The sequence below is a fragment of the Aquarana catesbeiana genome, unplaced genomic scaffold, assembly GCF_042186555.1.
Source record: "Aquarana catesbeiana isolate 2022-GZ unplaced genomic scaffold, ASM4218655v1 unanchor233, whole genome shotgun sequence".
NCBI lineage: Eukaryota > Metazoa > Chordata > Amphibia > Anura > Ranidae > Aquarana > Aquarana catesbeiana.
The window spans coordinates 3,633,936-3,647,794 of NW_027362661.1; the positions used below are offsets into that span (position 1 = coordinate 3,633,936).

The window sequence follows — 13,859 nt, forward strand, 5'->3', positions numbered from 1 at the left end:
GATGTTACCTTTGCTTCACGGGGCAGTAGGTAACTCTGCTGGCAGCTGGGAAGGATGCAGGACAGGGTTCAGTGTTGTTGGAGCTTGTCCCCCCACCACACCTCCAAAAAGCTGGTGGTGATTCTGCCACAGCACTCTGCTCCACCCCCTCCTCTTCTTCTTCCTCTATGGCCTCTTCTGCAGAATTGTCCTCTGAACCAGCAGTGTTCTGTAAGCTTTCAAAGGGCTACACAAGCAGTCAGGCTAAAAGATGCCATGCGGTGCTTCAGTTGGTCTGCCTAGGGGACAGGAGCCACACTGGGGCAGAGATTCTGTCAGCTATGCAGGGGCAGGCTCAGAGGTGGTTGACGCCATACCAGCTTGAGCCAGGAATGGTTGTATGCGAAAATGGCACCAACCTTCTCTCTGCCCTCTGACAGGGACACTTGACCTATGTTCCATGTTTGGCACGTGTCCTGAATTTGGTGGTGCAACATTTCTTGACCAGGTACCCAGGCTTACAAGATCTCCTGAGGCAGGCCAGAAAAGTCTGTGGTCATTTCCACCGGTTATACAATGCCAGTGCTCGGCTGGCTAACATTCAATGGGAATGCAACCTGCCCACCACCCGCCTCATTTGTGACATGCACACCAGGTGGAACTCAACATTGGCACTACTGCAGTGGCTACAAACACAGCAGAGGGCCATCAATGAATACCTGTGCGAGTATGGCACCAGGACAGGATCAGGGGAGCTTGGCTTCTTTTCATCTTGCCAGTGGCTACTGATCAAGGATACATGCACTGTCCTGTCACTATTTGAGGAGGCCACAAGGATGGTGAGCAGCGACAATGCATGCATCAGTGGCACTGTCCCTCCAATCTTCCTGCTGGAGCACACACTTCAAGGCATGGTTTTCAGTCCCCAGAACCCCAAGGAGTTGTACGTGGCTAGGAGGAGGTAGTTCCAGATAATGCGATCCTTAGTGACTCAGAGGACTCAGATTCAAATGCCTCTGCAAACTTACGCTGCATGGCCTCCCTGATTCTGCAAAGCCTGTGAAAGGACCCTAAGATTCATGGTATCAAGGAGAGGGATCATTACTGGCTGGCAACCGTTCTTGATCCACGTTGCAAGGGTAAAGTTACAGAACTCATCCTGCCTTCGGAGAGGGAGCAGAGGATGAAACATCTTCAGGAGGCCTTTAAGAAAAGTTTGTGTAATGCCTTTCCAGACCCTGGGAGGTTACCATTTGCTGGTGCTGGACAATGCATTTCTGAGGCTTTGTTCGGTCAGAGGAAGAGGGGTGGAGAAGGTGGCTGGCTGACCGATGCCTATAAAAAACTTTTCAGTCCTCAGTGCCAAGGTCTGATAGGTTCAAGCAACCATCACCAGCATCTGCATTATATGGTGCTGAAATATCTAGGGGCAAAAGCAGACTTGGAGACCTTTCCAACAGAGCAACCACTGGATTACTGGGTCTTGAGGATGGACCACTGGCCAGAACTTACTCAATATGCAATTGAACTACTGGCGTGTCCTGCATCCAGCATGCTTTCTGAACACACATTCAGTGCTGCTAGAGGGTTTGTAACAGATCAAAGCGTGCACCCGTCCACAGACTCCGTTGATAGGCTCACATTTATAAAAATGAATCAGTCCTAGATCAGCAGCTATCAAGCACCTGATGCTGATGTAACTGATTGAATTTGCAATGGATCTGGGATCCCTTCAAGACTGCCTATGCTGCCTATTCTACTCCTCCTGAATCTTGATGATGCTAGCTTCCAACAATATTTTTGGTTTAGGGCACCACCAACACCCAAGGCCCAATTTTTCTGCCCCTGTTTAACAGGGACATGTAATTACAATTTTTGAAATAATATTTAACAGCAGGGCCTGTTCCTGTGCCTAACAAGAGTAACTGTGAGGGGTTACAGTGTTCTGGCACCACCAACACCTAAGGCCCAATTTTTCTGCAGCGTATATAGTGCAATCCGTATAGTATATATACTGCAGTTCAGAGTATATAGTGCAGTCAGTGTAGTATATATATAATAAAGTGTAGGGTATATAGTGCAGGGTACATTATATAATATAGTGTATTGAAGTGGTTAAGGAGAACCCTATGACTGAATAAAGAAGAAAAAAACAGCATGGGTTACCCCCCCCCCCAGTCCATACCAGGCCCTTTGGGTCTGGTATAGATTTTAAGGGGAACTCCACACTAAAATTTTTCAAAAATTGGCGTGGGGTCCCCCCTAAAATCCATACCAGACCCTTATCCGAGCAAGCAGCCTGGCAGGCCAGGAATAGGGGGGGGCGATGAGCGAACACTCCCCCTTCCGAACTATACCAGGCCGCTTGCCCTCAACATGAGGAGAGTGCTTTGGGGTCCCCCCAAAACACATCGTCCCCATGAAAATGGGGACAAGGGCCTTGTCCCCACAACCCTGGCCATTGCTTGTGGGGGTCTGCGGGCGGGGGGTCCCCAGATCCCGCTCCCCCCTATATGAATGGGTAGGGGTACAGCACTTGAGGTCAAGGAGACTGAAGACTTCATTACCTGTGGCAAACAAATTGCTTGAACCTTGTGTGGTTACAGGTGTACTGGAGAAACTCTGATGTAGAAAACAGATCTACAAACTGACATTTGATGTGTCTGCCAAAGACTTACCTGAGCTAAGAACTGGAGAGTCAATCCGTAAGAAGCTGCTGCCTGGTGACAGGACTGGTCACTGGAGACTGGGCACCTCTGTTCAGAGAGTTGCTCCTCACTCATATCTTGTGGATGTGGAAGGCAATTTCTACTCCTGCAATTGAGTTGACCTGCAAGTGGCAGAACAACTCAAAGCACAAGCCTATGAGCATCCTGCACATGATCCTCCCGAGGAGCTCAATGCCTCTAGTTCTACAATGCCCCCAGTCCAACTGGACCATGTAAGCAAGGCAGAGACAATACTACAGTCATATCTGAAGGATACCATGAGGATGACATAATGAAGCCACATATACCAGTAAGTTCTTCTGTACCAAACACACCAGCCAGGAAAGAGAGCAGCTCTTCAACATCTTCTAGAGCTGAACAGGATTCCCCAGGCAAAATCACTGTGGCCTTGCGCAGCGTTCGAGTTTCAAAACCGCCAAATAGACTCAATCTGTAGTGTATCTTCCAGTAACACAGCATGTTATGTTTAGGACTGTTCACAAACAATTTGTTTTAGGTTGCTTATACATTTTTGAATTGAATGTAAAAAAGGGAGATGTTATGGACTTCTTATACAAATACAGTGACTCTATTGTAATATACTATGGTAATAATATTGCACTGCTTGTACTTCTTGTTTCCTGTTCTGTGTTTGCTGTTCCTGTTATACAATTCAACATGACTCCTCAAACAACTTGCAGTGTCTTCATTTCTATACTTGAAACAGCATGTTCACACTACGAGATGTTTCTTGAACTGCAGTTCCTCTGAGCTCCACAAGGTGGTGATCTCACCTCCACCTTGTAAAAAAAGTCTCTATGGAATACAGACAGGAAGTGATGTCAGGTAAGGACAGGGCGTTCCATTTGGTAAGACGTAGAGAGAAGACACTGCTGGAACTGGCGGCAGAGGAGGTAATATGTAGATTAACCCTTTCAGGGGGATCAGTTGATGATTGATATATTTTGCTTCCAAATCTGGCCATACATGGTTCAGTTTTATCGTTCATCCAGCGGGATGAGAGGAAAAAACTGAAGTGATTCCCCCATCCACACATTGGAGGGGGATGGGGGAATCCTCCCCGCTGCACTATTGTATTCTGACAATGGGGGGCGCTCCTCCGCTCTCAGAATACACAGATCAGTGATGAAGCTATTGGCCGCTGATGGAGTGACTTTTATCCGGCAGTGACGACACATGGATGGAAATGTGACCGATCCCTGCTGAACCAGCTGAATTTCCATGTCTCTATGGTCACCTTAGCCACTTAAGCCCCGGACCATTTGGCTGGCCAAAGACCAGACCACTTTTTGCGATTCGGCACTGCGTCGCTTTAACTGACAATTGTGCGGTCGTGCGACGTGGCTCCCAAACAAAATTGACGTCCTTTTTTTCCCATAAATAGAGCTTTCTTTTGATGGTATTTGATCACTTCTGCATTTTTTATTTGTTGCGCTATAAACGAAAAAATAGCAACGCATTATTTTCTTTTTGCTATAATAAATATCCCCAAAAAATATATATAAAAACCCTGATTAGGCCGATATGTATTCTTCTACATATTTTTGTTAAAAAAAACGCAATAAGCGCATATTGATTGGTTTGCGCAAAAGTTATAGCGTCTACAAAATAGGGGATAGATTTATGGCATTTTTATGAATATTTTTTTTTTTTTTTACTAGTAATGGCGGCGATCAGCGATTTTTATCGTGACTGCGACATTATGGCGGACACATCAGACAATTTTGACACATTTTTGGGACCATTGTCATTAATACAGCAATCGGAGCGATTAAAAATGCATTGATTACTGTAAAAATGTCACTGGCAGTGAAGGGGTTAACACTAGGGGACAGTGAAGGGGTTAATGTGTGTCCTAGGAAGTGTTCGAGAGAAAATTGCGTACTGTCCGTGATACTTTTTTTATTTGCACTAACATACAATTTTTCAGGACAAGCTTTCGGGGTATGTCCCCTTCTTCAAGGACCAAGCAGATCAGGTTGGTTAACTGCTTCTTTATGCGGCTATATGCAGTATCTTCCATCATATTTGATTGTACTCAATTTTCTCTGTCACAATTGCACTAATACGGCTACAATCAAATCTAGGAAGTGTTCTAATTGAAGGGGGATGTGGACTGTGCAGGGAAGCTAACAGATCGTCTGTTCATACTCTGTATGAACAAAGGACATGTCAGTTCTCCCCTCAGAGAACCGGAAACTGTGTGTTTACACACACAGTTCCGGGTTCTCCGTGTGCCCCGAGCTATCGTGGGAGCTCGGGGGTGATCGAGACCGCCGGGCACTCGCATCGGCTCGGGGGGCATGCGCCCCGTAGTGGCCACAGGGCGAAGCGATGTTACATAACGTCGTTTCGCCCAGCCGTTCCATACTGCCGCAGTACAACTGGAGCAGCTGGTTGGCATGTGGTTAAGTGACTTCCTCCCCCCCCCTCATCTCCTTCATTATGTAAGTCATGCTGAGATAATCTCCCATTGGCTGAGCAATATTCTCATTTGTCTCTGAGCTCCTTCTTGCTATTCCTCGTCCTGCCTGTTGTTTCCTTGGATTGATTTTCTGTGTAGTGACCCCGGCTTCATCTCTTGGATGCCCTCGTCTGTTGCTTGTCCTGACCTTTATCCTGATTCCTGGATCTCCTCCTCATCTCTCCTCCATATCCTCTTACACAGCTTTTCTCCACACCTGCAGTGATCCTGGGGGGTGGAAACTTGGCACCAACACTCAGCAAAATCCATCCCCACCATTAGGAGCTCTGGAGAAAATTGTCTGCTATTTACACTGCGTTCCTCCGCACGTCACCTGATCACATGAGAGCTTACTTTCACAGATTCCTGACAGATTTCTTTATGGTAAAGGTCAAAGTTCACTCTTCAGTTTAGGAGAGGTAGGACACACCCAGGAACAATGATTTGGTTTGCATAGGAGCCTCATATAGAGGACCCCTCAAATCTCCCCATCCAAATGTCCCTCCATCCAGAGTCTATATGTCCTATGACATCACACTGACCTCACAGTTCCGCCTCCCAATGTCCCTCCATCTCTTTTTGTTTTCAAATGCTCTTAGGATGTGGGCAGATCCTTGGCATCCTCACTAGCAAAGTGAGACTGTTGGTCCTGCATTGTATGTAGTGACGTCAGAATGCCTGCAACAAGCTTTGAACCTGCGTAGTGTGAGGGTCCTGCGTGGATAAATTATACCTCAGTCTGGAGTGGGGCTTTAATAAAATGGAGACCTGAATGGTGAGGTGAGGAGTATTCTGGGGATATCATTTGATTTTACTATTTGTGTTCATATCCTACAGTTTTTCTCCTGTGAAATCTGGTGATCATATGACCATCACATTGCCTCCACCTCCCTCCCTGATAGAATAGAGATATAAAAAGACACAAGGATCTCTACAAGAACGTCATGATGGACAATCAGCCGCCCCTCACATCACCGGGTAAGAGGAGACTTTATTGTAAAGGAGAGAGCAGTACGGAGGGTCCACCTAGATCCCCCATCATCTGATAAACACATAGAAACAATGTATTCAGTCAGTGTGTGTGTTTCCTACAGATGGATCCAGTAATGGGAACCCACCAGAGAGATGTCCCCGTCCTCTGTATTCCCGGGATTCCACACAGGAAGGTCACACCATCCCTCACCATCATCAGGTAGATGAGGAACAATCACTGATAATATCATTAGGATCTGTACATTATCTGCATTGTTACCATTGATGTCATTTTTATTATATATTCAGAGTGGAAACCTGAGAGATTCTAAAGTTGAGGTTAAAGAAGAGATAAAAGAGGAGGATGATGAGGATGGGGTGATGGAGGAGTCAGAGTTTCCAAAAGAACACAAAGATCTGTACCAGGACACCATGGTGGAGTCATCCAGCTACAGAAACCCACCAGAGAGATGTCCCCGTCCTCTGTATTCCCGGGATTCCACACAGGAAGGTCACACAATCCCTCACCATCATCAGGTAGATGATTGACAATTATTGGTAGTTCTGATTTATACACAGCATGTTTGTTACAATGAATGTTTTATTATATATTCAGAGTGAAAACCTCGGGGATGATAATATTGTTGTTAAAGAAGAGTATAAAGAGGAGGATGAGGAGTATGGTGTGATGGAGGAGTTATCAGAAGGAGACAAGGATATGATGGAGCCACCTAATACCAGGAACCCACCAGAGAGATGTCCCCGTCCTCTGTATTCCCGGGATTCCACACAGGAAGGTCACACCATCCCTCACCATCATCAGGTAGATGAGGAACAATCACTGATAGTATCATTATGATCTGTACATTATCTGCATTGTTACCATTGATGTAATTTTTATTTCATATTCAGAGTGGAAACCTGAGAGATTCTAAAGTTGAGGTGAAAGAAGAAGAGGCTTATATGAGCGATGATCAGCAGTGTATGGAGGAGGATGGAATAATGAGGCTAATTTTAGAGGACGGCACTCTTACAGAGATCAGTACAGGTGGGTCATTAACACTAAATACATTCCTCCACCCATACTGCTCACTGATTGGTCCAGAGTAGGGCGGGGACTGGGTGATATCAGCCTGTAATCCCCTGATCACTTTCCTGAGCTGTGTTCCCCGTCCTGTATTCATGTATTTCTCTCGAATAATCTTCCTTCTCTGTGTTGCAGACTCAATTTATGTCTCTAGACTGGATTTAAGGAGATTCTGGGGTTCAGCTGGCAGCAAAAATAGGAATTTTATAACAACTTACCTGTAAAAATCCTTTTCTTGGAGTACATCAAGGGACACAGAGCCATAGTAGTTACTATGTGGGTTATAGGCCACCTTCAGGTGATGGACACTGGCACACCCAAGACAGGAAGTTCACTCCCTATATAACCCCTCCCATACCGGGAGTACCGCACTTTTTGTAGCAAAGCAATATACATATATCCCAAAAAGAGGGGAGGGACTTCTGTGTCCCGTGATATACTCTAAGAAAAGGATTTTACAGGTAAGCTGTTATAAAAATCCTACTTTCTTTATCGTACATCACGGGACACAGAGCAGCATAGTAATCACTATGTGGGACGTTCCAAAGCAATGCTATTAGAGGGGAGGGGGACACAACAAGCAGGGCGCCATCAGACTTGAGGACCTATATTGCTGCCTGCAGCACACTGCGCCCAAAGGCGATATCCTAATGCCTTTTTTCATCCACCTGATAGAATCTAGTGAATGTATGGACCGAAGACCAAGTTGCGGCCTTGCAGATCAGAGCCATGGAGACCTGGTGATGCACTGCCCATGAAGCACTAACTGCTCTGGTGGAGTGCGCTTTGACTTGAAAAAGGTTGAATTCTCCCTTTTAAACCACAGGCCTAAATTATAACTTGCCAAATCCACTTAGAAATAGTAGATGTCGACGCTGCTTGTCCTTTCCTAGGACCTTCTGGCAGCATAACTAAAGTATCAGTCTTCCAAATCTGAGCAGTTGTCTTTAAATAGACCTTGACTGCTCTCACTGCATCAAGGAAATTTAGTGATTTCTCTTCCGCAGAACAGGGTTCTAGAAAAAACAACGGTAGGACAATATCTTGGTTCAGATGGAAACCTGACAGGCAAAGAACTTGGATGATGACGCAACACCACCTTGTCCTTGTGAATAATTAAATAAGGCTCTTTACAAGAAAGAGCAGCCAACTCTGATTCCCTTCTTGCAGAGGATATAGCAACCAGAAAAACGAATTTCCTTGTCAGAAGGACCAAGGGAGTATGCTGTATCGGTTTAAAAGGCTGTTTTTGCAATACCGACAAAAATAAATTCAAGTCCCAAGGGTTCAAGGGTGACCTAACTGGCGGATTAAGCCGCGTTACCCCTTGCATAAAAACCCGGACCAAAGAATGCGAAGCAAGTGGTCTTCCAAATAATACCAATAAAGCTGAGACTTGACTGACCCTTGATAGTACTCAAGGCCAGCTTCATCTCTACACCTAATTGTAGAAAGGCAAGAATTCTACCTATGCTATATTTCCAAGGATGCAAACCCTTGAATTCACACCAGGAAACATAAGCCCTCCAGACTGTATAATATATGAATCAGGAAGCCGGTTTCCTTGCATTAATCAAGGTAGAAACCACTGACCCGGAGCGCCCGCGATTCTTAAGAATGTGGGCTTCAATAGCCAAGCCGTTAAACTTAGAGTTTGTAAGGTAGGATGGAATATTGGCCCCTGCGAGAGTAGGTCTGAACGTGGTGGAAGGGTCCATGGGTCCCCTACCACCATCTTTACGATCTCTGCATACCAGGACCTTCTGGGCCACGCTGGGGCTACAAGAATTACCGGCTTTCTTTCCAGCTTGATCCTGCAAAGAAGCCGTGGCAGTAACTAAATAGGGGGGAATGTATAAATCAGTGAGAACTGATCCCAAGGGGTCACCAACGCATCTGTCCCGCATGCGAGTGGATGCCTTGTCCTTGACTCAAGGTTGTCCAACTTCTTGTTGAACCTGGACGCTAAAAGATCTACATCTGGGATCCCCCATGTTTGGCATATTGCCAGGAAGATGTCGGGGGGGAAGGGACCATTCCCCCGGGAACAACTGCTGGTGACTCAAGTAGTCTGCCTGCCAATTCTCTATCCCTGGAATGAAGACTGCTGATAGACAAGGTACATGCTTTTCTGCCCAAGCTAGGATATGGTTCACCGCTCTCTGTGACTTCTGGTGCCCCCTTGATGATTGATATAGGCCACCGCTGTGGCATTGTCGGATTGGATCCTGATAGGGCAATACTGTAATCTGAATGTCCAGGCCCTCAGAGCCAAGCGAGCCGCCTGGATCTCTAGGAAATTGATGGGCAAGGCCCTTTCCGTTCTGGACCACTTCCCTTGGACAGTTGCCTGTTCCAGTACTGCTCCCCAACCCGAAAGGCTGGCATCTGTTGTTACCACCTTGTGGGTAACTGGTGTGAAGGATTTCCTCTTTTGCAGATTCTTGGATGTCCACCACCAATTGAGGCTCTGGCACATCTTTGGGGAAAGACGCATCGGGGAATTTAGAGCTTGGACCTTTTTGTTTCAAGCAGATAGGATACTGTTTTGCAACAGTCTTGATGAAACTTGGCATAGGGAACCGCTTTGAATGAAGCCACCATCTTCCCTAACAACCTCATGCAAAGGCGAATGGAGGGATCTTTCTTTGTCCTGACCACCTGGACCAGTTCCTTTATGGCACTGATCTTTGCCTGGGGCAAAAACAACCTTCTCTGGGTTGTGTCTATGATCAGAACTAAGTACTCTAGCCTTTTTAGTGGTTTTAAGGAAGATTTCTCTAGGTTGAGAATCCAACCTAGGTATTCCAGGTATTTGACTGTGCTGACCACGCTTTGTTCCAAGCGGCCTACCGACCGATCTACCAGCAGCAGGTCGTCCAGGTATGCCATGACTGTTATACCCTGTGCCCTTAGTCTGGCCAAAGCCGGGGCCAGAATTTTTGTAAACACCCGAGGTGCAGTAGCTAGAGCGAAGGGCAAGGCTACAAACTGAAAATGGTGCTGTTCTACTTTGAATCACAGAAATTTCTGTTGAGCGGTAAAAATAGGCACATGCAGGTATGCATCCTTAATGTCGATTGACGCCAGAAGTTCTCCACCTTGTAGGATGGAAACTACCAACCTGAAGGACTCCATGCAAAAGGAGCGGATATTCAGGAACCAATTCAGATCTTTGAGATCTAGAATGGGTCTGACATCTACATTTGGTTTGGGCACCATGAAGAGGTTTGAATAAAACCCCAACCCTTGCTCCTCCGTGGGGATCTCCATGATCACCCTTTGAGACATTAAGCGGTCTAATGCTAGAAACAGGGACTTCCTTTTCTCTGGATCTTTGGGGACGCTTGACCTCAGAAAACGAGGTGACGGGAACTCTAGTTTGTAACCTAGAGCTATTGTGGAGATGACCCATCTGTCCTGAATCTCTTCCTGCCAAACTTCTGAGAACTGCAGAAGCCTTCCCCCCCACCCGAGCGAGCGGGGGCGCCCCTTCATAAAGAGGTCTTAGAATTCTGTTTTGTAGGTTTTCTTCCCCAGGACTTCTTCTGTCCCTGGGATTGACCCTGAGGTTTACTTCTTGAACCTGACGGCGGAGGCCATCACGACTGCCTAGAGGCTGATGCTCCTGGCCCTGGAGAAGAAGCCCGTTTAAAGGAGGGACGTTTACTCCTTCTTTTAACTGGTAAAAGGGTACTTTTTCCACTTGAAATTTTTTGGATGAATTTTTCAAACCATCCCCAAACAGCCATTCCCCATGAAAAGGAAACCCAGCCAGAAGTTTTTTGCATGGCGCCTCGGCTGACCAATTTTTCAACCACAGGATCCTACGCATATGCACTGGCAAGAGCGTAAGGCGTGACACCTGATGAATAGAATCCTTAATGGCGTCAATTGCAAAATATAATGCCCTTGGCAGCTCGGCTAAGTCCCAGACCGCTGAACAGGGATCACCTTGAGAGCCTGTTTAAACTGGTCTTTTAGTCTCAGACCCAAGTCACTGAGTGCAGTCTCAGGAGATGGGAGGCAGCAATGTGGGAATCTCTGAAACTTGGCTTCAGCATTGAAGCTTCCACTGATTACTGAATACCAATATTATCCCGACCCTTACACTATATAATTTATATTGTACATTACATACTTCCGACCCCTGCACTATATATTCTATGTTGTACATTACATACTTCTGATACTATAAGATTCTAACTGTTGTATCCTACATAATACATTGTACATATATTACATAGGCCTTACCTCTTTTACACCCATTTCCTACCAGCTGGACATTTTATATCTGATGATATGATTGGAGCACAGACTTTTACATGTTGATAATAATGTGATAACATCCTCCAACTTTGGAACCTCAAACAGAAAGTGATAATGAGGGAGGAGTCAATAACCCAATGATGGTGGTCTTCAGGATCAGTCCAGTCTTCATCTTGGTTGTTCTTCCCCTATCCTCACTCTCTGACCTTTGGTGGGGCTCAGCCCCGCTGTTATTCATGACTAAATCATGGACTAAATAAGGAAGTGCAGGACTTCTTGTGTTGGGAAGATGGCAATGAGTGATAGAGGGGGTGGGGACACTCGTCCTATAATCCCCTCATCACTGTCCCTCCTATAAAAGACAGTTCTCGTTGCTTCCACACTCTCTGACTAAGGTCCATGAATAAAGAAATGAACTGGTAGGAGATCAGAGGACCCATTTACTAGTTACCTTGAGGGGGGAATTGTAAGATTCTCAGAGACAAAGCTGTTTAGGGGAACCAATCTGCTCATGTCTTGTAATAATCTTTTTATTTCTATTTTAGTAGATGGACGGGAGATGAGGAAAACCTCAGAGGATTGTCTCACTTTGTCTCTAGACTGTAAAGTAGAAGATGAGGACATCACACAGTATAGTCCAGGAGAAAACCCGACTACCTCAAATGTCCATCCGGCACCACACAGTGTAGATGGACCATCGTATTCCTCTTATCCTGAGGAACCTCAAACTGTGAGGGACGGTGCCGTCCTTCCAACAGATAAGAGCTTTTCCTGTATTGAGTGCGGGAAGTGTTTCCAATTTAAATCCAATCTTAATGTTCATAAAAGAACTCACACAGGGGTAAAGCCACATTCCTGTCCTGAGTGCGGGAAATGTTTTATACAAAAATCAGAGCTTGTCATACATCAGCGATCTCACACAGGGGAAAAGCCGTATTCCTGTCCTGAGTGCGGGAAATGTTTTTCACAGAAGTCCGATCTCTACAGACATCAGAGATCTCACACCGGGGAAAAGCCATATTCCTGTCTTGAGTGCGGGAAATGTTTTTCTGACAATTCTAGTCTTTACAGACATCGGAGATTTCACACGGGGGAGAAGCCATATTCCTGTCCTGAGTGTGGGAAATGTTTTTCAGAAAATTCTAGTCTTTACAGACATCAGAGATCTCACACGGGTGAGAAGCCATATTCCTGTCCTGAATGCGGGAATTTTTTTTCACGAAAGTCTGGTCTTTACAGACATCAGAGATTGCACACGGGGGAGAAGCCGTATTCCTGTCCTGAGTGCGGAAAATGTTTTTCACGGAAGTTCCATCTTTACACACATCAGAGATCTCACACAGGGGAGAAGCCGTATTCCTGTCCTCAGTGTGGGAAATGTTTTTCACAGAAGTCCAGTCTTCACAACCATCAGAGATCTCACACGGGGGAGAAGCCTCTTCCCTGTCCTGAGTGAGGGGATTGTTCCTCACTGAAGTCCTGTCTTCTTGTACATCAGGGATCCCACACAACCTTTGAGGTGTATTAGTCCCTTGAGTGTGGGAAATGTCTTCTATATGAATGTTGCTGGACATCACAGCTCTCATGTGGGGAAGAAGCACACCCTGATATACACCTCAGATATACTCCATGGCTGATCTTCATCGTGTGATAAACAGTTCATAAGGAGATCAGAGATCACCAAAGACATGGATGAAGTGTTGTACCGTGTTGGCCATTGATAGCAGTAGAAAAATAAAAACATTCATAACCTTTCATTGGCTGAGTACATTTTGTGGTGTAAGATTTCGCAAACACTTAGAGGTCTATTTAAAAAAAAACAAAAACCCCACATTCAAGATTCTAACGTGAAATCTTCCGTAGTATTAAACCCTCAAAACTATAAAGTTTACCCAAAACAACAATTCATGTCAGAAATTATAATACAATGTGAGATAAATCACAGGAAGTCAATACCCAGAATGTTTAGACACCTCTCAGTGAATGAATATACAACATAAACCGATGGAATGTGTCTTTATTAGCACAATCCAGACCACATAATGTGTATCTCTTCATGCACATACACCGATCCATCTTCATATGTTTGTGTTCACCACTGTGACCTGAATACTGGAGTGCAGCCCACCATCTACTGAAGGACTTACCTTCACCAGCTAAATATGTCCAAAATGTGAGGATTTGGGCTAAAACAGCATAAGATCCGGGATGGATGGATGAGCTGAGTACGGCCTCCCGGTATATCCTCCTCCGAGCCTCAGAATTGGATCTCCATCTTCTGATTTCCCTCCAAGTATGGTACTTCTGTGTCATCATATATAGAACACCAATAAAAGAGAATTAAAGCCACAATAGTGTG

General features: G+C 45.5%; 2 protein-coding genes across 2 annotated transcripts in view; one reads left to right on the top strand and one right to left on the bottom strand.

Moving 5' to 3' along the window:
- Positions 1 to 13,852, top strand: part of LOC141121909 (uncharacterized) — a 196,083-nt gene extending 182,231 nt beyond the window's left edge. Inside the window, exon 10 of the mRNA XM_073611665.1 lies at positions 12,406 to 13,852. Coding sequence (XP_073467766.1) covers positions 12,406 to 12,956 — 551 coding nt within the window. The 3' untranslated portion in view covers positions 12,957 to 13,852. The remainder of the gene's footprint in view (positions 1 to 12,405) is intronic.
- The window catches only part of LOC141121905 (uncharacterized), a 619,894-nt gene that overhangs the window by 513,349 nt on the left and 92,686 nt on the right, over positions 1 to 13,859 (bottom strand). The window lies entirely within an intron of this gene.